The sequence below is a fragment of the Drosophila mojavensis genome, unplaced genomic scaffold, assembly GCF_018153725.1.
Source record: "Drosophila mojavensis isolate 15081-1352.22 unplaced genomic scaffold, ASM1815372v1 contig_231, whole genome shotgun sequence".
In the NCBI taxonomy this organism is placed as follows: Eukaryota; Metazoa; Arthropoda; class Insecta; order Diptera; family Drosophilidae; genus Drosophila; species Drosophila mojavensis.
The window spans coordinates 9,177,666-9,204,353 of NW_025318772.1; the positions used below are offsets into that span (position 1 = coordinate 9,177,666).

Below are 26,688 nucleotides of genomic sequence, written 5' to 3' on the forward strand. Positions count from 1 at the left end.
AATATATATTTTACTATACGTCTGTTACATCGTATTCTAGCTTTCGACCTCTGAAACTACATATTGACTTCCTCGATTCCTTTTAGAGATTAGTTATTATTAATTCAACAGCTTTTGAGCTGGGAACTGAAAATGGATTTTCCAGCATTAACAGTTCTTAGTTCATACAGACCCATCTCTCTCTCTCTCTCTCTATCTTTAAATATATCTCTCTTCAGTCTCTCCCTCTCTCTCTGCCTTTGGTCTTGATGTATTTATAAACAACTTGTAGATATCTGCGTATGGTATAACGATTTCTGACTATTCTTTTCATCCTCTCCTAAGCTGCTCTCTAGCCACACTTACTTATCTATACTTACATATTTGTCTACACACACACACACACACATATGCACATATGTATACATATGTAGTTCTTTGTGTATTTTGGGCCAATGCCACTGCCGCTTACAGGCTTTGCCATTTTACTCAAGTGATAACAAAATGCGAATGTGGCAAACAATTTTTTATTTTCAATTTTTCGTTGCGGCTGACATGACAAAGTGCCCTCCGAAGGCAGCCGCACAATGGGGCGTGGCGTTTGCCAAGCTAAAATATTGCCGTCGCCGCTAACTTGGCAGGGAAGGGCAATGACAAATGGCAGTGCACGACTCGCAGATACCCTATTTGCTACACCCGCCCACTTGCAAGTCTTCAGCCCTAGTTTATCGATGATGGCAGATTAAGCTATAAGAGACAGAATCACCTGCTTCAGCCTTCCACTCCCTGTTGCACTCATAGTCGTTTAGTCTATATGCCCTGCCTCAGCAGGACGACAGTCCGATATGTATATGCCGATAAAAGGATATCGATGTCGCTGCCTCGGCTCTGGGCAACTACAAATTCCATTCAATTCAATTCGTTTCGATTTCAGCGAAGACGTTGTCTAACTTTAACAGCAGCTGCAGGAGGCGCTCCTGCTGCTGCTGCTGCTGCTGCTGCTACGCCCACACCTCCACTTAGTTGGCCGAAACCCTGCTCAAGCCTTTAGCCAAGCATTTGCCGGCTGTCTGCACTGTGCTCACCTGACTTCTGTGCTCACCTCGGCCAAGTTGCTAAAATATTGATGAAATTAAGGTTTAAATTGTTAATTAAACGCGAAGGCAAAGCAGTTTAGCTTCGGTCCATGCCCTGCTCCTGCTGCTGCTGCTTCTCCTCCTGCTACTGCTACTGTTACTGCTCCTGCTCACTGGATTTGACTTCCATCTTCGTTTGTTTTGCCATTACAGCTTCTAAGTACTCATTAACATAAGCCTCCGCTGTCTGTTTCCCTCTCCCTCTCTCTCTCTCTCTCTCTCTCTCTCTCTCTTTCTCCCACCCTCTATCAGTCACATTTAAATCAATTTTAATAAAAAAAATCTAGCAAATTTTCATAAAATAGTCCCCTTAAACATATTGTCGAAGCCGAGAGCTCCATAAAACCTGCAGAGCTTCGGCTCTGCCAGCGACGGCGCTGCGCATAATCCTGAATATAAAAGATAAATTAAAAAATAATATCAAGAAAACAACGAGCTGAACAAACGTTCTGCTCCGACGACAAAGACCAAAGAATTACGCATAAAAAGCCGCAATTGAGTTTTCAAACTTTGTGCGCCAAACGAGTATATTGGTTTCAATGTGGGACTAATGAAAGTTGATGCGAGAGTTTAGATATATCCTATATAAGATATAGTCAATCCCGATGGGCCTCATATGATAGGCTTACAGTAAATCCCTGTAAAGTGTCTCTCCTTCTCCCTCCCTCTCCCTCTCTTGTGCCTCTCTAGTGCACTTCAACGGGCATTGTTCAGTCAGCTATGCCTGACCGTGCTCCTCGCTTTTTCGGTCCACTTTCAGCGACTGCAGACCGTACTGAATACCATTTTCGTGCAATATATGCGTAAATCTCAACAAATTTCATTTGCCTGCTATTTGGGTGGGCTCGGCGTTTGTCCCCACAACAACAACAACCACAATATGGGTATATATAGAGAGAGCCAAAAAGTCATATACGAAAAACGAATGTCAAATAAAAGCGAGTTGAGTCAGAAAAAAACATCAGATTGACTTGAATATACCCTGTTCTACAGGCATTTAAGGGGAAGGGTCAGTTAGTTTTGGATATGTAAAGTACTCTGATAAATAATTTTGTATATATGTTTTAAATAAAGTTATACTAAGTTAATATATGCTTACGAGTCATACAATATTTCTCATGAAAATATGAAAATATTATTCTTCTCAGAGTCGTAGATGGATGATAGCAAAAATGTAGATTTTCTAAAAAAATCTTTATAAGAATACTTATAGAACAATAGTTTTCTGGGATGAATTGGAGTAAGGAAATATGATACAAGATGAGTTTTATAAGGTGACTTGAATCTAAGATGACTTAGATAGTTCATCTTCGATAATCTAATCTGAATTGAATCAATTCATATGACTCAATGATGAGTTACCCAAGGACTAAGACGAGTTATCTAAGATGACTGTAATATAAGTTATACATGCTAACAGTGCCACGAGTTACCTAAGATGAATTATCCGACATGAGTTATTTAAGGAGATTTGACTCTATGATGATGGTTAGTTATAAACAGTTATCTGAGGTGGCTTGTCTAAGATGATTTACATAAATGAGTTACTCGACGAGATTTACATAAATGAGTCACTCTAAAGTGCTTTATCATGAGTTAGTCAACAAATCTTGTCTAGTAAAAGCCAACTAAGAGAGACTTTTCCCAGAAGCTTTATCAAAGATGCATTTACATCTGAGAGTCAAGCAACCTGAAACCGCAAATATTCGACATTCAATTCGAGTAAATTCCTCTTAAAGCTAGTTTCGCTTTGGCTTTCACTGCTGCTAGTTCCCCATATACCCTATGCTATTTACTATACACCCAATATCCCATACTCAAATACAAATATTATTAAAAATTCCCAGAAATTATTTGCTGAAAACATTGCGGCCGCCGATGAGGCGCATGGAAATAAGGCGCTAACATAAACTGAAAAGGCACCAAAAATGTCGGCAACAGGAGTCATAAAGACACACACACACGCACACACATACTGAGAGGGGGAGGTTGGGTACTCAACTGGATGTTGTGTGGGGCCTGAGTCGAAAAGATTTTGAAACGCTTTGCTGCACTGTGTTTCATTAGCTCTGCATTTGGGCCACAGCAGCTTCCGTCAAGTTTTTACGAGCCCTTCGCTTGGCGCTTATGGAAATCAATGCACACTCATCTAAGGGAAGAGCAAGAGAGATGGAGAGGGGGAGACGGGGAGTGAAAGAGTGGTAAGGAGCAAAAGCTTGACTTAAGCAGCGAGTTGATTGACGCAACGCACGTGTTGTTAAGCCTCGCAAATCCGTTGGCTGCTTAAAAGGAAATAACTTATAATTGCGCCTTTTGCTGGGCTGCAGATACAAAGATACAAATACACACATATATACATACATGTATGTATATATACAATAAATACATACACTCGTATCTATCTATCTTGATATGTAAATATAGTTAAAGCAGCGCCATTAAACTGCTTGATGCTAGCCTCTCATACGATATTCAACTTTCATCTCTCTCTCTCTCTCTCTCTCTCTCTCTCTCTCTATCTATCTATCTAGCCGAAGGTGTTGCCAGAGCAGCGAGGGATAAAAAACGTTTAGCTCACCCACCTGTGCCGCCCAACTGTGCAGTCCCAGCTGAGCTCCTGCTGCTGCGCCTGCAGCTCTTTTTGGCTTGATTTGCAACAAGTTTTTCTTACATGAATTAAAGTTTTCTTTTTGCTGCAAAATTCTTTTCTCTGCTCGCTGCTGACCAAGTTTGTTAACGGCAAAGCAATGGAGTTGCATTGCAGCTGGGCAACACCGTCTGCTTAATACTTAATTTTCAAATATAACGGGAATTGAGATAGAATTGGTAGACCTGTGGAGTAGGGACTCAATTGTGCCTTAACTGAAAGATCTGACAGATCTTGCTTATTAGACTAGAGTAGATGGCCACGCCTCCTTAAAAATCAAAATTAATTTAAATATATCGGTAAGAACTTAGCTTCTTCGTGTTCCTACTGTGAACATGTTGAAATCTCTAGTTGGTTTGGACTCTTCAAAAATAGATTATGTTGACAAGTTCAGCTCCGAAAAGATACCTTACGGCTCAATAATTTAAGTTTTAACATTAAAAGTAATTAAAAGAAAATAAATTCATTAAATTAAAGGAATTATTCCCTATATAATACATAAAGAGTATTTAAAGCACAGCATACGAAATATAGAGTACAAATAGGGTGCAGAGTTTACAGAGTATATAATATAAATAATAAATATATTCCCTATATAATCTATAGTCTATAGAGTCTTTGAAGTACTTGAAGCATTTTGAGTACATAGATCATATGGATAACATATAATTTATAGACTTTGCAAGGTATATAAAGTACATAAAATATATTTGTATATAGAGACTCTGTAGAGTCTATATACTATATGTACATATTTTACATATTTTATATACTCCACAGTGTTTATAAATTATATGTATGTCATCCATATGATCTATGTAATCTATAGCGTCTATAGAGTCTATAAAATCTTCAGAGTCCACAAAATGTATAGAGTCTATATAGTCCACAAAATATGGAGTCTACAGAGTCTATAAAGTCTACAGAGTCTATAGTGTGTACTGAGTCTTTAGAGTGTTTAGAGCACTCAATAGAAGAATAGGGTATATGGAGTATATTTACATAGCATATAGAGCAAAGCTATTATAGCCTGCTTTCAGATAGACAGACAAGCGTTGCAAGCAAAAACCAATATGCTCTCTTAACACATTCCGCAGAGGCTCAAGAAGAAGAGAAAACTATTTTCGTAGCGTTTTTATGCAATGCCAAAACAATTTCTCTATTTCGCACTTAGCCAGCAATATATGGCAACTGTCTGACTGTCAGTGTATGTGTGAGTGTGTGTGTGTGAGTGTTATTGTGTGTATGAATGTGCCTGAGTTGAAGTTGGAGTTGGAGTTGGAGTGTGAAGCTGCTTTGTGCACTTGTCAAATGTTTGGCGCAGCAGCAGCAGCGGCAGAAGCGGCACAAAAAAACACCTCTAGAAGAGGAGAGAGAAGGGGAAAGGAAGACGAAGAGCAGGGGGAGTGTAATACAAACCGTGCAAAGTAAATATAAAGCACATTAAGTGGCATTTAACGGTAATGCAACAACAACAGCAACAAAAGGGAGCGGCAAATGTGTGAGAGTCAATGCAAACAAGACATGTGTGTGGCATGTGTGTGGCAAGTGGCAAGTGGCATGCGTGGCAAGTGTGTGGCAAGTGTGTGGCAAGTGTGTGGCAAGTGTGGCACGTGTCTCGTCTTGTAAATGCTGCACGTTGATTAGCATAATCAGCCAGTGGCAGCGAGTCGAGCAAAAACTATTCACTTACTTATCATTTTATGCCGCTTGGCCGTGCGTCAATCCTAACGCAGGGAATCTTCACACACACGCAGAGTTGATTAACTGTTGCTTGCACTAATCACACGCACACACTTGCACACGCTCGCACACACACACACACACACACTCACTCGACTAGCTGGCTGATCGCAAGTCAAATTCAGTTTCGCTTGAGACGCGACTGAGCCGAAATCTAGATTAGGCCAACAACACGCGCCTTAAAGCCAACTCGACTCGACTGAATTTTAATCGTACAACAATTGCAAGTGCAGGCTTTGGCCCCCCTTTTCTTTTATTTTCTTTTATTTTCTTTTTTTTTTTCTTGCGGCTGCTAATTTTGTTGGTGTTTAGATTTTTGTTTGTTGCTAGCGCGCGGCAACGTGCCACCAGAGCGAGAACTGTCGACGAACTGTGCGTGCCGTGGCTGAAATTTCAACAGGCACACTGTTATACGGCCGTACGCTGCGTATAACAGTTCGACTGCGTTGCACAGTGGAGTGCAAAGCGCCTTTTTAATGCCGACGCACACGGCGTATGCGCAATTTCCCAGCGCCAGAGCGAGAGCGAGAGGCGGCCAGTGTGACAGAGAGAGAGAGAGAGAGAGAGAGCAACAGAGAGCGAGAGCGAGAGAGTGAAATGTTTATGCAGCGACAGCGCAACAATTTGTTGAAGAGCAACTGAGCCTGAGTTGCCTTGCCTCAACTTGTTATACGACGATAGGAAAGCGAACGTCGCGTCGTCCTCTTACCCCCCTCATACCCATCCCCATGCCCATCCTCCTGTCCTGTCCGACGTGTGCGACCGGAAGCAGAAAGTCAGCGCGATAAGCAACGCCAGCTGCTGGCAGCGCGCTGCGAACTGCGAACTGCGAACTGCGAGCGGCTGTCCCATTCTTAACTTTTTTTTTCGTGTTTTATTGGCAATTCGCAAAAAGGCGAACGCAGCTCACCTTGGCCGAGCCTTGACAATTGTGCAGCAGCAACAGGAGACGCCGCAGCCAAGGCGCAGCACAATTCTAATGCGCGCTCAGCGACTGCCAGCAGAGTCCATTGGCTTCTGTCAAAGCTTGTCTTTCATAAGCCTTTGATATGTCGAAGTGCTCATGGATAGGCTCGGCTTGAAGAGTGTAGGCGTGGCAAGTGACCCAATCGACTGGCAATGTCAATGTCTATGATTTGGTAAGGAATGGAATTTGAAATATATGACAGCTTCAGCTGAGAATGCCTAGTTTATGGATTATATATTATATCATATTCATCTTTCCCTAAGTATTTTACAACTCATTGGGGTTACTCAGATGGTCTCTGGGGAACAAACTTGAGACGATGTTTTTTATAATTCTCCAAAAATATAATAATATATTTCCAAGGTTCCCCATGCCGTTTAGGGCAATAGTAGCCCATGCCGCAGTGGGATGATCGTAAATTCCGTAATGATCTACCCTGGTCCAATTGATGTTGGGTAAAATGAAATGAATAAAATCCTTTCTTGCCTGCTGTATATTAGCAAATTCCAATCGTGGCCCACATGGTCTCATACTATGAGCGAGAGGGATTGTATTCGCGAACAGGCGCAAAGAATAAAACTGTCAACAGTTATTCGCTTGCTATGACTGTGGGTGAACAGGCCTCAATAGTAGATCGGGTTCTATCTGGTTCCATTCTTACCCAAAAAGGAGTCGTCAACAATATCATTTACAGCCTAGCAGCTAGAAGCTTAGACTGGAATAGTATGCAACTTGTTGAGAAGATTTGAATTTTCAGATTGATATGTCTAATAATTTACAGACCTATAGATGGAACACATTTGCTAAAGCTATTTATTTAAAAGCAAAGTAAAATATGTTAAAATCATTAAATAAAGGTAAATGGATATAAAATTGTTTGTAATAACTGTAATATCAGCAACACTGTAATATTACATTTTACACATATTCTCTGAGCATATTGATCATTCGACCTTTAGTCGATGACCTTGAAACGACAAATCAATCAGCATTGCACAGTGTCCAAGGTGGTTTTCCATCGACATCCTAGATAAGGAATGGTCTATCTGGATAGTCTGACTCGAGCCGAGTGTATATCTTAACTTCCTTCTTGCTCTTCAAAATTGGCCTCATAGATGATAGCCGATTATAGACGTAAGTGAAGCCAGTTCTTCAATATCTCAATATCTCATTGCTTCCATGGGGTATCTTAAGGATTAGGGATCTCCTGCCAAACTGCTTTATAGATATATCTATGCAGAGAGATCTATTACAGCACATTGCATACATAATTTCCCGCCACTTGAGCTGGTTGAACGTGCATCGAGCAGTCGATGCCACTCGACTGCAGCCTGCTCAGTTGTTGCTGTGCCGCGCATTAGCATAAAAGCAAGAAATGGCGCTGCGTGGAAAATTGAGTTTGTCAGGCTGCAACTTTGTTTCAGGCAGCTGCAGTTGCACTTGCCTTGCAGCAGCGGGAAAGTCGAGCAACTTGTGCAACTGTTGCTCAATAAGCGATTTAAGAGTGCCCACACTTCATTTGGGCATCTCTCGGAGCCCGGCCTGGGCTGAGCAGTCATAAATATGCATGAGCGGAGCCAAAGGGTTTCAATTAAATTTAACTCAAATTGCGGCTGCCTTGGCCTGCCTGCAGGACTCTTTGGCTAAGGTCAAGAATTTGCCAGCCAAAAGAATTTATTTGGGTTTTTGCATTTATGATGAGCAGCGACGGAGGCAGAGGCAGAGGCAGAGGCAAAGGCAGCGGCAGCAAATGCAAATTAAGGCCAAGCTAAAAAGTGTTGAAAGTACGAAATGATTTCCAAAAGTGAATCAAGCGACAGCGCAGACTTCCGTCTTGACACGAGCTGGAGCTAGAGAGTGCAGAGTCCGGGCTGCGAACACCGGAGTCCGAAGTCCGTAGTCCGGAGTCCGGACTCGCTGACTTAGACTTGGGTCATAAGTCCACGCAGATCCGGTTCAAATTGCTGCACGCGCAAATATACGCACACACACACACACACGCACACAGACACGACTAGTTTATTGAGGAGCCAAAACGTCCATGGGCAAACATGAGCGTAAGAAGAAAAAAAAACATAAAACGTGCGTTGCCTGCAAAGGACGTTGATTACGCAACAGGACTCTGACTCTGCCTCACTCTCTCTCCCTCTCTCTCTCACTCACTCACTCTCTTTGTGTGGCTCCCGCTGTGCCTGCCACGCATCCATTGAATTATTTCACACACACACACACACACACACACATAGACAGACAGAGAGAAATCCATATCACGCCCCTTAGCATCTTGGCAGCTTCTTGGCAGCCCGGCCTGGGTCTGTGTGTGGGTCTGGGTTATTGAACCGCAACACCTGTTGATTTGGCTCATCAGATATAAAACATAATATAATGCCCGCAAACAAAGCCATTTTATGGCTCATGCCAGACTCGGCCGCAGTCTGTGTAAATGAGAGCTTAACGTATCAAGCAGCAGCAGCGCGGCAGCAGCGCAGCTAACTGATGTCTTAGACAGATAGCAGAAACATTCGTTGTCGATTCAAATAATGTTGCACAATATTTAAATGAATTTAAGTTTTCGCCCGCCACGCAGCGCTAATGCAAATTCCTAATGAAGCAGCTAGCGAAAGCATCAAGTAAAAGCAATTATCTTAAAGTTAAGTAAAAAGTTGCTAAGAAGTTTTTAGCAGCAACAGCAGCAAGAAGAACAAACGACAGTTGGCCCTCTAATAATTACACTCAGTGAATGAGCTGACAGAGGGAGGTCGAAGCGCCATCTATGTGCGATGGTCACAATTCGAACAGCATTAAAGCTTTCTGTTAACTGAGGCTGTCTACCAGCCAACAGATGGCGCTCTCTGCTGTACAATGGCCGCAATGTCTTACATTGAGACATTCGTTTCGTCATCGCTTAACTCTCAACTCTGACCTTCCAATTCTTGCGTCGGTATACAATCTATATAATTTAAAACGGGAATTGTCTAGCCAAGTATATATTTCAAAGTGCAAGTCTCTCGCAACTTAAAAGATAAACATATCTCTTATTATACGGAATACAGGATTTGCATACTATCCACGCCCCTGATGCCCATCTTAAATGTTTATAAAGTTTATAATCCCAAGGAATATGTGCTCTACAATAAGGCATTGAATATATGTGTAGAATTAATAAAAATGATTAAGTTACCAAATTTGTTGTTTTATTTATTTTTTATTATCTTCGTTATCTATACGTATATTTGTTGTAATTGTTTTAAATATTATAAACTACAATTTGAATTGTACAATCTAATTAATAATTAACATTTAGCCCATAATAGTACACAAATATGCGCAATAGCTATAGCTATAGTTAGGTATATAATATATATGTATATATAGGCATACATAAATATGTAAATATACATACATATATATTATTCATCTATTTTTTTTTTTTTTTTTTTTATTTTCTTCGTTTTTTTTAGTTTTCTTTTGCCTAGCAACATTTACATTTACATTTACTTAAACATATATTTTCATGAATTACATTCAATTTGTTTTGTGTTTCTCTTCTTCTTCTTCTTCGTTTTCTCATCCTCTTTTGTTTTGATTAACATTTTATAGCACTAGAAACTCTTAGAAACGAACGTTTAGAGCGCACAGTTTTAGTTCTGGGCTACACCGAAAATGAAAATGTCCTTGAAATTGAAATTTCTATTTATATACAGAGTAGTACCAGAGAGAATATTACGTATATATTCATATTCATATTCATATGCATATTCATATTCCATTTGCAGTTATTCTGGAACACAATTAATCGCCCTTCGTTCGAAGCATTCTACAAAAGATTTTACAATTACAGTTATACGTACATATGTGTGTGTGTGTGTGGGTGTTGTTGACAATTAAATTAGTATAAATTAGAATAGTACAGCTGCGAAAAATATAATAGCACCAACACTAGCAAGCAAAAAAATATAACAGAAAAAATCTTATTTCCATTGCTTTGCATTGGGATAAAATGTTTTGTCAAAGAACCTAAAATTTCAAAAAAATAGAAAAAGTCCCCAAGCTGTTATTCAAGGAACTCACCAAATATTTTACGCCATTAAATGAAGAAGACTATTGAATATTGGTCTAGTAAATCATCAACAATTTAAAGGGAAGCAAACAATCGGACGGCTGGACGGACAGGGCTAAATCGACTCGGCTCGTCGCCCGGAACCAACATTATGATGTCTGTCACGCCCACTTCAGCCTATTCTAACCATCCTAACTAATCTATTATACCCTGATTTCCCATTTTCAATGGGATTTCGATAATAAAACAATATCCATAAATATGCAATTTTTGCATTTGATAAAAATTAATCGAATTCCTTTCCTATGCTCGTCCAGTTGATGCTATTATCTGTTCCGCCCCTGCAATTTGTGCTAATTATTTTTTGTTAAGTTTTCCTTTTGCTTTTCATTATTTTTAGTAGAATATTTACTTTTGTTAAATTTTGTTTCATATTTTCTCGTTTTCTTATGCTTTTCTATTTGCTATTTTATGTACGTTTTACGCTTTTTTCTTTGTTATTTGTGTTTCACTTTACGCTAAGGTTATTAAAATTAATATATACAAAAGTCTTACGAACTATCAATATTTGCAATGGTTTTTCCTTTTACATATTCATTTATATATATATTTAATGAATTCTTTTTCTTTTTATGAATGCAATTGAAATTTCTTTCAAAGAAATTCCAAAGTAATTTTCTCAAATGATGTTTTTTTTTTTTTTTTTTTTTTTTTTTGCTTTTCTCAATAAGTTTGTTATTTTTGTGTGTTTCTTCTTCTTTTCCTTTTTTTTTAATGCACAGAAAATTCTACTAATTATAAGCGCTACACATTGGATATTAGTTGCTATGGTACGTTCCTATATATATATATATATAAGTCTATATATATATATGCTATACGTATGTATGCTATGTATGTGTATATGTGTATTTGTGTGCGTGTGTTTGTATATATTTTAAATTAGAAGCGACCAGATAAATCCTGAAATGAAAGAAATTCAAAGAGTTCGAATTAATTAAAATAGTTGATGAGAGTAAAACTTATTGAAAATGATTGAAGTGGGGTATATTGCTTATTACAAGTATATGTAACAGATATACATGCTGTTGATCGGTAAAATAAACTTCATTGATCTAGACAGATCTGTTTGAAACCAACCAAAACTCAAGATCTTCAAATTTGACATGCTTTAAGTCCTCTTCATTTGGAACTTTCTTACAAGCGCATTTCACTAAGAACTAAGTATAGGTAGAATAGAACTTCAATCAAGCTATTAATGCAACGATATATCTCTTGTTTTTCTCTTAGAAGTCTACAAAGAGAGGAAAAGAGGCTCAGCTAGACAGTTTCTGCGCTCATATCCCTTCCTTTTTGCAGATGCAGGCGTAACTGAGCTTTGATTCTTATAAGGTGCATCAATCCGTCTAACTATCTGAACGATCTCGGAAACTACAAAAGATACGAACTTGAAATTTCGCCTTACGCTCATATAACTCATTCTATATAGGTTAGCATCTATAGAATAAGCCTTAAGTGATTCAACCACCAACCAACCAACACTGTGCTTCGCTCTACTCCTTCGGGAGACAGTCCGCCAAAGAGCAATCAACACTTCATCAAGTCACAATCACAGCATGTTTCGCCAGAAATTGTCCGGCTTTCGCAAAATGTGGGCGCTAATTTATTCATTTAGCCATTTGACATTCGACTTGGCTGGCGTCAAAATATTCATAAGCGATAAGCAAATGTCGAGAATGGGAGAGAGATGAGAGGGGGCAGAGTCGTGGCCATAAGCCTCGATGGCTAGCATTTTTTGCCCATTTCTTTTGCCAATTTTTATGCAAATTTGCAAAAACTAGCAAAAGAGGCCTAGCAGGCCATGAAATGGTGTTGTAAAAACGACGAAGACGAAAAAAAAAAAGAAGAGAAGAAGTAAAATGGAAAGTGCTAAACATTTGAAAACGAGAATTTAGCTGCTGAGCGCGGCGATAACAATAAATTTTGAGGGCAACGGCAGCGGGAGCAGCAGCAGCTAGAGCATAAAAATCAAAGCTTTATGCTTATCAGTCATTTTATTAGTTACAGCTTTAAGTTATACGCATTGTAGATGTGTATATTCCATCGGCGCTTCATAAGCAGCAATTGAATTTTATGGCGCGCCCGAGGCAAAGAGTATGAAAAAAAGCATTGCCTACTTATGGGCGTCGTCAAATAAGTTTATTGCCAGCACTTGCCCGCCGCGGCGGCCTGTGATTAGTTGCCACGCCACGCCTCTTGGCATATTTGCATTTGGCACACACACACACACACACACTCGGTTGCTTAACTGTTTGCCAGCGCACCTTGACTAAGCGCTGCAGGCCGTGCAACTTTATTACAAGCGCGCGTGGCATGTTTGCTTTATTACTTATTACAAGCCAGCTGGCAAAGGTGTACACGTGTGTGTGTGTGTGTGTGTGTGTGTGTGTGTGTGTGCTCTCTCTCGCTTGTCTGACACATCATTATCCTTTGTTCATGCAACAAGTGCGGCAAGTGTTTGCCGTGTGCGAAATGCTTAAGGCTCTTAAAAGCAGCTTGTACACAAGCCCTTCTCCTATCTCACTCGCACGGCATGCATGTGTGTGTGTGTGTGTGTATGTGTATCTGACTTGACAGCATTGTGTTTCAACACCTCCTCCTTCTGGCAACTGCTGACACTTGGAGTGCGAGCGCCAAGTTAAGTGTGTGTAAAAGTACTTGTGGTTGACTCACACACACACACACACACACGCTCGCACTCACCCACACACACAATCTGAGCAACATTTTTGGCTGTCAATTAGTCCGTCTGTCACCTTGGCTTAAACCTAATCAGTTTTCAGCATTTTCATTGAGCCAGCTCGAGTCGCCTGACTCGCTCGAGCCTTCGTGGTCTAGTTCAGAGTCTCCAGAGACTCGAGAGGCTAATTCAATTTATTCCGCAAGTCAGGCGAAAAAATTGTCCCCAGACATTTATTAATGATGCGCGCGCATTAAATTTTAATCAATTGTGCCCAACAAAAATTACAATAGCTACCAACAGAAAAAAAAAAAAAGAGAGCCAAATAGATTCGAGCAGAAAACTTGTCGCTGGCCGCACAAAAGTTGACTTCGTCAATTATTTAGCGAGTTTGCGGGCAAGTTGCAACACCTACAGAAAATGCCTCGAGCAGGCCACATGAATTACAAGTTTCAGCTACTCAGTTGGGGGTGCACGGCTAGCAGATACCCTGGGCGATGAGTTGAACTATCCAGATCAAGCTCATTAAGAACTCGTAGCTATACATGTTTTCATTGACTCAGCACTTATACTCTATACTCTTATAATAGTAGGCTCTTATAATTACCTGTTCGTAAACTGTTACACTGCTATAATCGTCTACTCGCATACTGCAATAATCGTATGCTCGTATACTGTTATACTGTTATACTCATATAATCGTATTCCGTCAAAGTTTTCTTCTCAAAAGCCGCCTTATAGTTTTATTTATGTATACCCTTATACTGTTATACTCTTTTGCTTTTATACTACAATAGTACTCGTATATTCGTATACTTATATATTTCGTTTACTTTCATAGTTCTTTACCCTTGCATAATAATACTTCCCTATCCTTATGATTTAATAATCTTATACTGTTATAATCTTCTACTCTTAGACTTGCATACTCCTGTGGTCTTATACCCTTTATCTCATATTTTTACACTAACTCTTACACTCTTCTAATTTTCTGGCACTCTTCTATTATTCTCATATCGAGTTCCTCTTACAATCTCATATCATTCTGAATCTTATGCAGATGAACAGTTATCCTGATATTGAATAGCTCTTCGCCTCCTTCTGCCTGTTACATACACTCCAACAAATACGGTATATCCTGTTTCCACAGCTTCCATTGGTTTGGGGAAAAACAAGAAAAATTAAAAGGAACAACTTTTGGGTCAACGTTGCCTAGGCATAGCCCACACAAAGCCTACAATATCAAACTCCCGCATCTGAAGCACATAGAAAAAAAAAAAGAGAAACAAAAAAAAAGCAAGAGAAATCGCGCATTTTGGTTTTCGTTTTGTTACACATTGGCGAAGATGCAAAGGAGTATATTGGTTTTGCCCTGCTATGCTATGGTCGATTGAACTTGAAGAATTCAAGTTTGGTATGATATATGAATGGAATCCGATGTATGATATCTATGACAATTTTTAGTTATTATTTACAGAGAATTCTATGGCCATGCTTTAAGACCCTATTAAAGCAATATACTAAGATTCTAATAAATACATATTAGATAACGCTAATTTAGGTCCATTCGAAATAATCGAATCCTTCCAGGAGCTTAGCGCAAGAATATGCTTTACAGTTTGATCTATGACATATAATTTTCCTATTGGCTTCAAGTTTACATAAAATGAGCTGCATTTCATCACATAGCCGAGTATTACGCAGTCAGTCATGCCCAATGCTCACCTATTTTAGCTGCTGCTGCCGCTTTTCAACTAATAAATTGCCCTTAAATTCTTTTGTATTTCACGCGCGCCTTCACCGGGGCAACCGGAGGGCGAAGCGTGTTAAGAGTGTGGAAAAGAGAGAAAGATCTCTCTCTCTCTCTCTCTCTGTCTCGCTCTCTGACTTCCCGCTCGGTATCTCTGCTCTGCTGTGGCAGCAGCTGCAGCCATAATTTGTGTGACTTTATTATGTGTCAAGTCAGAGTCAATCTGTGAACAATGATGATGAGGAGGACGACAAGAGGCGGGGGGGAAGGGAAAGCACAAGGGAAAGGCGCTCGTTGAGCAGCTACAAATTTGCGACTTCCGACATTTTGCCATGGCGCAGCTCTCTCAGCCGCTCACATTGACATGTGTCGCGCGGGCGGCTTATTAGACCACGCCCACCGTGCATTACCTGCAGAGGCCGATGCCTACTTTGGCGGTCATTAAATATGCAGAGAGGCAGCAGCCATGCGGCATTTGCATAATAAAAATGAAAATCCTGCAGAACAAAAAAAAAAAAGAAAAGAAGAAGTGGAAATTCTAAATTTCTATATTGAGACAGTTTCGCTCGGCTTCTTCGGCTTCGGATGCTGTCAAAATTATAAAAGTGAAAGATGTTTAAATGGAAAAAATGTAAATCCAACGCCCAATGCCTGCGCTTGCAATTCAAATTATTCACTCAAATGAAGCAGCAGCAGCAGAGGCAGAGGCAGAGACAAAGGCAGAGGCAGAGGTAGAGGCAGCCAAACACAAAAGTTTTCTGCACTTGGCATAAATTTCGAACAATTTTCCCGCTTCTCGCCTCGATTTCCCCCTGGCAAAGGACGATTTGATTTTATTTTATTAGCACATCACACGATTGGCGCCACAACTTGACAAAGTTGCAACTTTGTCCTGCCACTGCCACTGCCACTGCCACTACACCTTGCCTCACTCTCACTCCCTCTCGACCAGGCCCTCCCCCCACCCTTCCCCGCCCTTGGCAACTTGCAAGTCTTGTAGAATCGCTTTCTTCTGGTCGCTTTGCTGTTTTCTAATTGTTGGCTTACAAAACTTAATGTGGAATTCAATTTGTGCGTACTGCATCCAGCGGACGGTGCTCGGGCATGGGCCTAGGGGGGGTGCTGCGTTTTGAAAAGTTTTTCATGGCATTTCTTTGGGTTTTTTGTCGCCCCAACCGGTGCCCTTGCCCCAACCCCCAGCAACTTGGGCACAAAGCAAAAATGCACACTGACAGCTCAACTGACAAGAAGTAGAGAGAAATAATGAAAGTGAGTAGCTGGTAGTGGGTAGTTGAACCGCAACGGGTATGCACGACTATGCAAATGCGCTGCCATTGAGATTATAACATGAGATTAAGGATTATTTGAGGCCAAGCTTAGGCATCTTCTACTTCATTCACCAGCAAAGCGAATGATTAAGGCTGAAGGAGCAGAAACGGGCATGTCCGACTGTGGACATACAGCATAGGCGGGCATGCTCGACCAAGCAAATACGCTACAAGTGAAACCATATATAAGAATATTTAAGGGTCTTCACTACGTCAAGACAGCAAGTAAGACTGCTTGAGTACGAGCGGGTATGCTCGACTATACAAATACTTTGTAGACATACGCAGCACTGGAATTATTTTGAACCAAATTAAAGGTCAATCTGTTTGCAGTTTGACGTTGTATAATTAAAGAGGTTATATTCAGCAGTGCCATAAACGGGTATGCTCGACTATGCAAATACTCCATATAAATATGCAAGGAAACGAGTTGAATGAGAAATGTTTATAAACTTAAGGATCACGCTAAAAAGTATTGAAAATAGCTCTAACTGGGCATGCTCGACTGTATAAATATCCTACAAATTAATAAAGTGTTATTAGCAAGAGATTTCTATTCAGCAAACTTATAGACTTTCTCTTCCATCTCTACCATCTCTAATTAATGAACACATAACTAAGCTGAGCATGCTCGACTGTTTAAATACACCTTTAGCTACCTAGAGCATTGTAAGAAGACATTCAATAAAGAATGTCAACTATCAACTAAGCGAGCATACTCATCCCTTTAATACCCTATAATATGCTTACACAGTATCTGCTCAAGATAAATGCTCACTGAATCAGCTAAATCGCTCAAATGCCGCCCACGCACAGGTTTATTGAGCTGAAAGTGCCGAAAGGCTTGAAGCAGAAAAGCTCAAACCGGGAAACTCAAACTGACTGGAAAAAAGAAAAAGACGATGCAAAGTAATTTTTCAATATTAGCTGCACTTAACACACTTGATTTGAGCGAGGCAAACAGGTAGAAACAGGTAAACAACAGCAACAGCAGCAGCAGAGGCAGCGGCAGCGGCCGAGGCAGAGGCAGAGGCAGAGAGAAGTATTAGGGACAACTTGCGACGTGCATAAGTCACCCTAAGGACGTAATTAATTTTTCAGCATTTGCTCTACCACACACACACACACACATACATACACATACATCTATACACACACACACACACACACAGACACAGGCTCAGGTTGCCTTGACGAATTTGCGCCGCGGTCGCTAAAGGACTTTCCGAGCCAAGCCTCGGGCCGCTTGGCCAACCAAATTAGCGCGGCCATTACACGTGGGTTGGGGGCGACAGGTGAGCGTGAGGCGGGGAGCTGCGCAGTCCTGGCATAAGGACACTTGAACGCCAACGGCCACAGTCAGCGCTGCTGCTAGCTGCCTCGCTTCTACATATTTTATGGCTCCCGTAAATTGACTTAATTTCCTATAATTTTCGAGCACGCGCCGCCTTTAAAGTGCCAAATTGAATAAGGCTAAAAAACGTAAGGCAAAAACAAAAAACCAAAAAAAAAGACCTAAACACTTTAAACGTGTATTCATCCTGTTTTCATTTCATACCCTAAGTATAGTGCAAATTTACGAGACGGGCATATTGATGCGGGACAATCAGCAAAAGGAAGCAGCGCAAATGACTTAAAGGCTATTGAATGTATAAGGTTACTATTAATGTATAAGACTACAGTATAAGAGTGTTGAATATAAGATTACTGAAGAATACACTGAGGTAAAATATAACACCCTAGGTGTATAAGAGTGCTGTAGAGCAAATGTATGCGCATCTTAGATTATTGGAGTATAAGAATATATGAATATTACGAACATAAGACTGTAGCAGTATAAGACTGTATATTATGTATAAGAGTTTACATTTCTTATAGTCTAAGAACATGTGATAATATTCATATGATATAAGACCTTAAGAGTATAAGAGTATACGTATAAGAGTGCACAAATAACAAAGCACCAGAGTATAGTATGATCACATTATAAGCAGTATAGTTGTCATCAATGCGAGTATAAGAGTCCATAAACATGAGTACAAGCATATTCTTATCTTCTATGACTACATACAATATAATTTTGTAAGAGTATTAGAGTATTTAAATATGAGAGTACATGGACTATAAGAGTATTAGAATATTGAAATATTTGAGTAGAAGAGTAAGCATGAATAAATAAATTCATATATGTATATACCCACATGAGTATAACAGCTGTACATCATAATAGTATAAGACTAATATACTATAATATATTGCAATTCAAGCTTTCAACAAATAATTTTAAACTGAATACTCAAAGTACTTCAGTTTTCATATATCATCCCGTTTCTCTCCCTATATGCAGGATACCTAGGGTATCTGGTACTCGCACCCTTACCACCTCCTGCAAAGGGGAGTGAGTGCGGCGCACTTGACATTGTATTATGATAATTGAACGCGTGTAATTGCCCTCAAGTAGCTTCTGAGCAGAACTCAACAGTCAGCAGTTAGCAGTCAGTGGTGAGGCAGGAATCCAGAAATGGCAATGAAATGGCCATGAAAGATTCATGGAGAGAAGGCAGCAATCAAATGGACTAAACTAAGGCGATTTGTATATAAATATACAAAGATATATATATATATATGTATATACGTAAGGCCCAGCTTATAGAGTGAAAAATTGTAGGAAATCAGAATGAAAAGAAATGTATGTGGAAGCGTGAGTTTTCTTCGCGTTTTTGGGGTGGCTTTTCAGCTTCTTCTTTTGCCGTCTTTCTCTTTCTCTCTTTTTTTTGCATATTCATAATGTTTTACATTATTAGCATAATTTATGCATAACTGTCACATTGAATTGCTTTCAAAACTTGATGCAAATGGGCAACTGAATCGAAGAGTGCGGGCGTTACGAGTTGCTCTACTTACTTTGTAAACTGTAAAGGCAGCTCGCTGCAGCTATTTCTCCTCCTCCTCCTCCTTCTCCGCCTCCTGCTCCTGCTCCTGCTCTTTGCCATCGTTCTATTAGATTAAAGTGTATACAATATATTGTCCTTAGCTTAGGCAAACGATTCCGATCTGAAAATCTGCATCTAATGCACCCACGATGGTGGCGAGGTGACCACGCTAGGCTGTGTATACTGTACACGTGCGTTCAGGTTTGCGCTTGCTGTATCCAGACTGTTGTTGTTGTTGTTATTGTTGTTGCTTAGCAGCAATTGTTGCTGCTGCTGTTGCTGCTGTTGTTGCTGCTGTTGTTGCTGTTGCTGCTGCTGTTGCAGCTGCAGCTGTGCCTGCAACTGACTTAGCTGAAGGTTCGCACTGCTGTTGCCAGCAACGCTGTTGTTGCTGTTGCTGCTGCTGCTATTTGTACTATTATTGGTTAAGATCACATTCGTAGCGTTCGTATTGACCGCAGCCAACGGTATATTTATATCCAGCATTCCATCATAGCACAACTCCTGATGCAGCAACTGTAAGAGAGATGAGCGTGAGGTTAGTTCAAATAACTGAGTGTGTTCTAGTCGAGTATGCCCGACTTTGAATCTCGATTTATTTGTTTATACAATTTTCAAGCTAAATCAAAATCTGCTGAAGTCTCTAGCATTGAAAACTCCAGCCATAGCGATATCGATATCAATATCGATAAGTCGCTTCTGTTCTGTTCTTCTCCCTGGTTTTGGACTTACCTCTTCGACGTTGCACTCGAGACCGCCCTGAAAGTTCTCCAGATTAAATTCTTCGATGGGTTCACTGTTCAGCGCCTCCAGGCATTGCCCTATCAAAGTAGAGGCGCAGTTATTATCTGTTCAAGCAGAAGCACATAGAACAAATAGAGGAATAGACGAGAGGAAAACTTTTGCTATTGCTGCACGGAGCCAACTTCAATAGGAGCCAAAACACTTACCCTCTAGCCCAGACGAAAGCTGTTGCTGCTGCTGCTGCTGTTGCTGCTGTTGTTGCTGTTGTTGCTGCTGCTGTTGCTGTTGTTGCTGCTGTACGAGTAGTGCAGCATTATCGGCAGCAGCTTCGAGCAGCACATTGCTATATGTGTTGAGAGAGTCCGAGGAGGGCTCGCTGTTGGGATACGCAGGCGACATTGTGGTGGTAACTGAGTTGGGTGAGAGGCCCTGCAACGAGAACGGAACGAGGGATAATCAAATGCTGCTGATCTAATGCTGGTGCTCTTCACTCTGCCACTCACATCTCGCACGGGTGCACTGTGCAGGCAGCCGCAGTTGAGCGAACGATGCAACAGGCACTGTGCCTGCTGCTGCTGCTGCTGCTGTTGTTGTTGTTGCTGCTGCTGCTGCTGCTGCGCTTGCAGCGAGCCGTAGTTGGGCGCAGAGACGGGTCCGTTGAGCGCATAGCCCTGTGTGTGCTGTGGATGCTGAGGCGGCTGGTATGGCGGTGGCGGTTGAGTGGGCAATCCCGATGCGGCGCTGAACCTGCTCCAGCCGTACGATCGTTGGGTTGCAAAAGAAACAAACAAACTTTGACTTTATAGACCAGTTCGATGGAACCTCAAAATGTTATATAGAGTATATGGAGCGCATGCAAGGCATTCATAAGAGAGGCAACATAAGAGAGAGAGTCTCACACACAAACACACACACACACACGCACACACATGAAACAATAAACAGCAATGAAAATTATAAAAATTAAAACTGACCCTTGCTGCTGCAACATATCGGTATGTAGTTTCAGCTCATCCGCCATGGAGCCAGCCAATTGATCAAACACCTGGACCTGCGCTTGCGTCAATGTCGTATTTGGATAGTCAACGGGAAAGCCCCAATCTGGCTCCAGGTCCAATGCGCGAATGGGACTCAAGCGTCCACAGGAACTGGCATTTGATGAGGCGCGCTGACGAAAATCTGGCGACAGTTGATAGCTGCCGCTGAGCCGCAAAACGATATTTATAAATGTAAGGAAAGAAAGCACGAAGAAGGGCAACAGAAGAAAAAACACAACAAAATCAAATTAAAAACATTTCGAAGAAATCAATTTTAAAGGAAATAATAATAATACTTATATATGAATATCATAATGCTGAAATACACTTATCTGCTATGCCTCTTTCATCAAAAATCAATAATAAATTAGCTTAATCAAATATTTAATTAGGCAAATGGAAAGCCTTTCATGTAACTAAGACTAGAAGCGAGCATTCAAATCTACTTAAATAAAATCTATATTAAAGCAGAGACAGGTAGGTTGAATATAGAAACAAGCTAAGCTACTTTAACAACATGCAATTCCTTAAGAATATTATTTAAGTTAATATTATTTAAGTTTGAATATAATGCTTAAATGTTAAAGTTAGGCATGGAAAAGCCTGAAGGAATTGACAAATCCTATTGACCAACCAAATGTTCTTGATAGCTTTAAGAACTTCTAGAAATAGTTTTAGACTCTACTTTCATCAATTTTTATGCATATATAATTCTATTTTGTAGACCTATATTGCAACAGTTCAAATACACCCAACAATGTATAAGCCACAATGTTTCCTAAAACAGGATAAGAACAGAGACAGACTATCCTATTCCTATGCCCACTAATATATTCCAACTACTAGAGATAAGAATACCATGTAATAGCTACATATAAAGGACCGAAAATGTTAATAAAATAAGTTCGAATTTTTGTACTCTAAAAATAAATTTGTCTCCATATTTAAGCTGTTTATCGATAACATTTCAAGTATTTTATATTTATATTCGCATACATATGCTCAACCTGGTTTTCTGGTACACTTTGAACTGCTCAGATTATATTAGACATATATATGTATTCCTATTGCTCTTTCTATCTCCCATACAAAATATAAACTTTATATACAAAGAAGACACGAAATTATCTTATTCAACTTGATCTGTTTGCTTCTTCCAAAGAAAAGCGGACCCACTCTATACATTTCGACTACTTAGAGGAACTGAATTAAGCTAGCTCCTCCTATAAGGCCGATGCTATTTTTTTTTTCTCAGTTGCAGCTATATTTAATAAATATAAAATTATATTCTATATCATTAAAGTATATATTGTATATACTATATACTAAATATACTTTCGCTCATGAAATGAATAGTGCTGAGCTATAAGCAACTCCAACGAAATAAATATATGATAAATGAATGTACGTATATGTATATCTAATCAATTTAGGTTTATCTAATTATATTAGCTATAAATACTAAATACCAATGAGGATATTGCTGTAATTCCAGATAATATCAAATAATAAAAAATATGCAAAACTACTTAAACTGAATTCTTAATTCAAAATCTAGGCTACTGTTCAATGGATCTGGTTTCAGGTCGGCCTCAATAGTTACCTGTGCAGTGGACTCTCTGGAAAGTGATCGAGCCCCTCGCTGACGCTGCTGCTCGGCGAGGGCGTGGCATCGTTGAGGCCGACAACGCCGGCCTGTCGCAGCGCCTCGACGCGCTTCTTGGCCCGGCCGCGACGCTTCTCGTAGCGCGATGTCTCCATGGAGGCGGCGCGACGTCGCACCGACTTGCCCGGCTTGGCCTCCGGATTGAGCATCCACCAGGATGATTTGCCGGTTCCCTCGTTCTGCACGCGCATGAAGCGATTGTGCAGCGACAAATTGTGCCTGATGGAGTTCTGCAAAGCAAAAAGACGTGGAAAAACCGAAAATTAGTTAAGCTGCGCCAAGTTCTGCTTCGTTTTGCTTCGTTGTCTTCGCTGTCTTCGATTCGCAGAAATCGCAAATCTAAGCAATTCAATTGGAGACGCGCCACGGCGCTGATGTAACGACAATTTGTAAGCAATTGCGTTAGCTTCCTGCCAAAGGGGAGGATGAGGAGGAGATGGGGGGACGTGGGGGTATGTGAGGGGTTAAGGTCTTGTGCTACGTTTCCTTTTCCCGGTTTGCCATTCAATTGTCTGACGACATTTTTATGGTTTTTTAGAGCACACACACATATACAGAAAGAGAGGAAGAGAGAGAGTGAGTGAGAGAGAGAGAGAGAGAGAACTCGCTCTAATTGGAAGACGTCTTCACTTGGCTGTCGTCGTTCTGCCGCGTTGTCAGCGCCGTTGCCGTCGCTGTTGCCTGTCGCTTAAGCTGTCAATTCATATTTTATAACAATAGTCATAAATATCGTCATGCGCAACGTAATGACAGCAAAATCGACGAACCACACAGAACGAACTAAGCGGCGAGACTAGCATCGACCTGCCAATCTCTGTGTTCCCTTCCCTCTCTTTTACCCACTCTCCCTCTCTCTGTCACTCTCTCTTCTCTCTCCCTCTGTTGAGGTGCAACAAAAAATGTGAAGAAAAAACCAAGAACAATTACAAACCAAACCAAATAAAATAATATAATCAAATACATTTTAGTGTGGATTTGTCATCGATTACAATGCTAGAGTAGGGAAGAGTGGAAGAATGAGCGCTAATCGGGAGTACCTGACTATGAAATACCTTGTTCTACGATTTCTCTCTTAAGCAACACACACACATACACGCATAAGAGCTGCTACGATATGTATCGAAAGTCACTGATATATCTTTCAATGAGTTCGGCTTATAAAGAGTTCGCACTCATTACATCAAATCACACACCTGCAACGAGTGAGATCTCTTTATATCCCATTAAAATCAATGATATATAAAGAGATTTTGGTAATCTCTATAACCCATTACTAAATAAGAAGATTTTGGATGCTTCTCCTAAGTCAGGTAGCAGCGCACACAATCCTTATTCACAATAAATCCATCAATCATAGCATTTATAGTAATTCGCTATATAAGCCAAAGTAGGCTTGACTTTGCTGATCTCTCAAATCTCATAGGCACTAACTAATCTAATGTTTAGAATTTCAACCAATATCCTTTTCCTTTTTCTCATTCATAAAATATTATTATATGGTATAGATCTCTCGGCCTATAGTAACTCACTTAACGAATGATGAAATTGACATATCAACTAAAAATGATTCTATTGTTAAATCTTAGTATATATTTTATATCATTCCTTTCCTCTAAACGCCATAGAAGTTTAAGTAATATCCATTACCATAAGACTTTAATTTTTTAATAAGTTAAGCACTTGATAGGACAAGGCTGCAGAGAACTATAGCGAATTCCAATAGGCTCTACTTAGCACACACACTCAATCCAATATGCTTCTTTCACTGAGTAAATAAGTATTGCCATAAGATAAAAATATATCAAGTGAACACGCTCGAGTGATACGCGGTATCCAAAACTAAATGTAGCATTACAAAACTAAACTAACTGTAACAGCACAGAGCCAGATCCACTACCAAAACCAGAGCCAGAGCCAGAGCCAGGCCACAGATTCAGATTCCAAACAAAACTCAACTTCGATTCAAATTGCGATGCGTCGCGACTTCAGTCGGCACATTGGCGCCATTTATCACCGCTTTGCCCCCAACACACACACACACACGCACACAGATACACACATGTGTGGGTGGCTAAACTAAACCTGTGCACAGACGGCAGACAACAGACGGCAGACGACCGACTGCCAGTTAGGGGCAGACAGCAGCAGCAACACCGGCTGCGTGTTCAGACCTTCTAATACTTTTTTTTTTTTTTTTTTGGTGCGAGTCAAAAACTTTTACTTGGCGTCCTGTTGGCGTCTCCTGGCTACATCGTAATGACATTTCGGTTTTAGTCTCACACTCCCATGCACAGAGAGAGAGAGAGCGAGAGAGTGAGAGCAAGAGAGAGACACACTCATTTGTCACTTTACCCTTTCTTGGAGTTTGTTCCTTGCATAAAGTTATCATTTTTATTTAAATGCCTTAAGTGCCCTGCCCTGCCATGCCCTGCCCTGCCCGCTCCAGCACCGTCCTCTGGCCTCATCTTTGCCATATAATTTAAAGAGCTTAACGTTTTTATTATGCTAATACGCCCAGATCAAATTATCTGGACAGGCAACAATCTATTTGTGCATAAACATGCATAAATTAGTTCAAATTAAGTTTCAGACATATCTGAAAGCTAAAGGCTAAAGACTTAACTCGACTTAACTCCCACATTCATTACACTCGATTGGGCCGAGGGAATATTAAAGGGGTATATTGAATTTGGTTGAAGTATTGGTAGTATTACTTTAGTGCTCTAGCTTTGTCGTACGATATTCAATTCTATTCGATACTTTTTCAGGCACTGGTGTGGGAGTATGTTGGCCTTGGGAAAGGTTTACCTTGGCTATTTTGCAATCCATCTTTATCTAGTTCTAGATCTCTCTATTAATATGTGAATCAAATGAACATTTAATCTGCTCATCAAAATTCAAATCAAGGTCTAAAATGTGAAATTCTTAAAGTCGCAAGTTTAATTCGATTAAAGTTTGGGCAACTCATGGGCATTTCGTGTCACGACGCGTCGCCGGCACGATTCCGCTGTCAACTTGACTTTAATGCCATAAAAACCTACACGAGCAATGCTAACAAATGGCATTTATAATTTATGGCACACACTTCATTGAATATTCATAAACTCGAATCTGGCCGAATGACTGCGAGCCGAAAAGAACGATAGAAAAAAATTCAATTCATCTAACTAATTGGCGCTATAAAATTTTTGGAATATATTTCGGCTCATATACAATATAAAGAAAAGACTTTGAGACTTCCAATGAAAAAGAAAAAAAAAAAGAGAAGCAAACTGCGACCACACGCTGAGTGAATCGAGCTCTAAGAGATTGGCCTGGTAGGAAAGGCAAGTAACCAAGGGAGCTGCATTACGTACATCCTGGCAGGGGCGAAAGCGAGATGGCGCAGGAGTGGGGGAGGCCTTACAACGCGTATGTGGGTCACACTCGAGGCGAACGCCGCCCCCCGCGCCCAATCAACACACAAATATGAAAAGAAAGAGCCTGGCCTGAAAACCAGCAAATCAGAAAAGAAGCAAAACAAGTAAGAGGACTTTAATCGGGCCTGATGGACTTGGAGATACCAACACTTTACGTATTCACGATGTTAAAGCAGGAAATGGGATCCCTTAAGGCAGCTAACATGAACATACACTCTCTAATTTCATACTGACATACAGGCATGAATACAGTACTAAATCACTCTTATACGCAACTGCTTACTTAAGCTCTCATATAGAAATCAACTCGACTGTGACTATGTGATCAAGAATTGATTGTATACTCTTATAGTCTAGTCGTATAACTATGTTACCTTCCAGTCTAATAAATTCAGTACAATTATGCGCCTCACTTAAATACCCATTTACTCTTATACTCGAATTGACATACACGCCAATGCTCTTATACATTTCTCTAATGTATGCTAATAGTCCTATGCTCTATTAGTCTTATACTCAGACACCTCAAATACTTATAA

The 26,688-nt window shown here is 40.3% G+C and overlaps 1 protein-coding gene across 3 annotated transcripts in view; it reads right to left on the reverse strand.

Annotated features, from left to right (window-relative positions):
- Window positions 1-11,461: 11,461 nt before the first annotated feature.
- LOC6575413 (forkhead box protein O) overlaps window positions 11,462-26,688 on the reverse strand; it is a 40,595-nt gene continuing 25,368 nt past the window's right edge. For 2 of the 3 annotated variants that reach the window (XM_044007930.1, XM_015167980.3), the window contains exons 5-11: window positions 22,668-22,960; window positions 21,002-21,229; window positions 20,531-20,774; window positions 20,234-20,456; window positions 20,016-20,131; window positions 19,255-19,799; window positions 11,462-11,495 (exon numbers count right to left, since the gene is read on the reverse strand). In XM_044007930.1, coding sequence (XP_043863865.1) covers window positions 19,419-19,799; window positions 20,016-20,131; window positions 20,234-20,456; window positions 20,531-20,774; window positions 21,002-21,229; window positions 22,668-22,960 — 1,485 coding nt within the window. In that variant the 3' untranslated portion in view covers window positions 11,462-11,495; window positions 19,255-19,418. The remainder of the gene's footprint in view (window positions 11,496-19,254; window positions 19,800-20,015; window positions 20,132-20,233; window positions 20,457-20,530; window positions 20,775-21,001; window positions 21,230-22,667; window positions 22,961-26,688) is intronic. The other variant, XM_002001387.4, reaches the window with a different exon arrangement.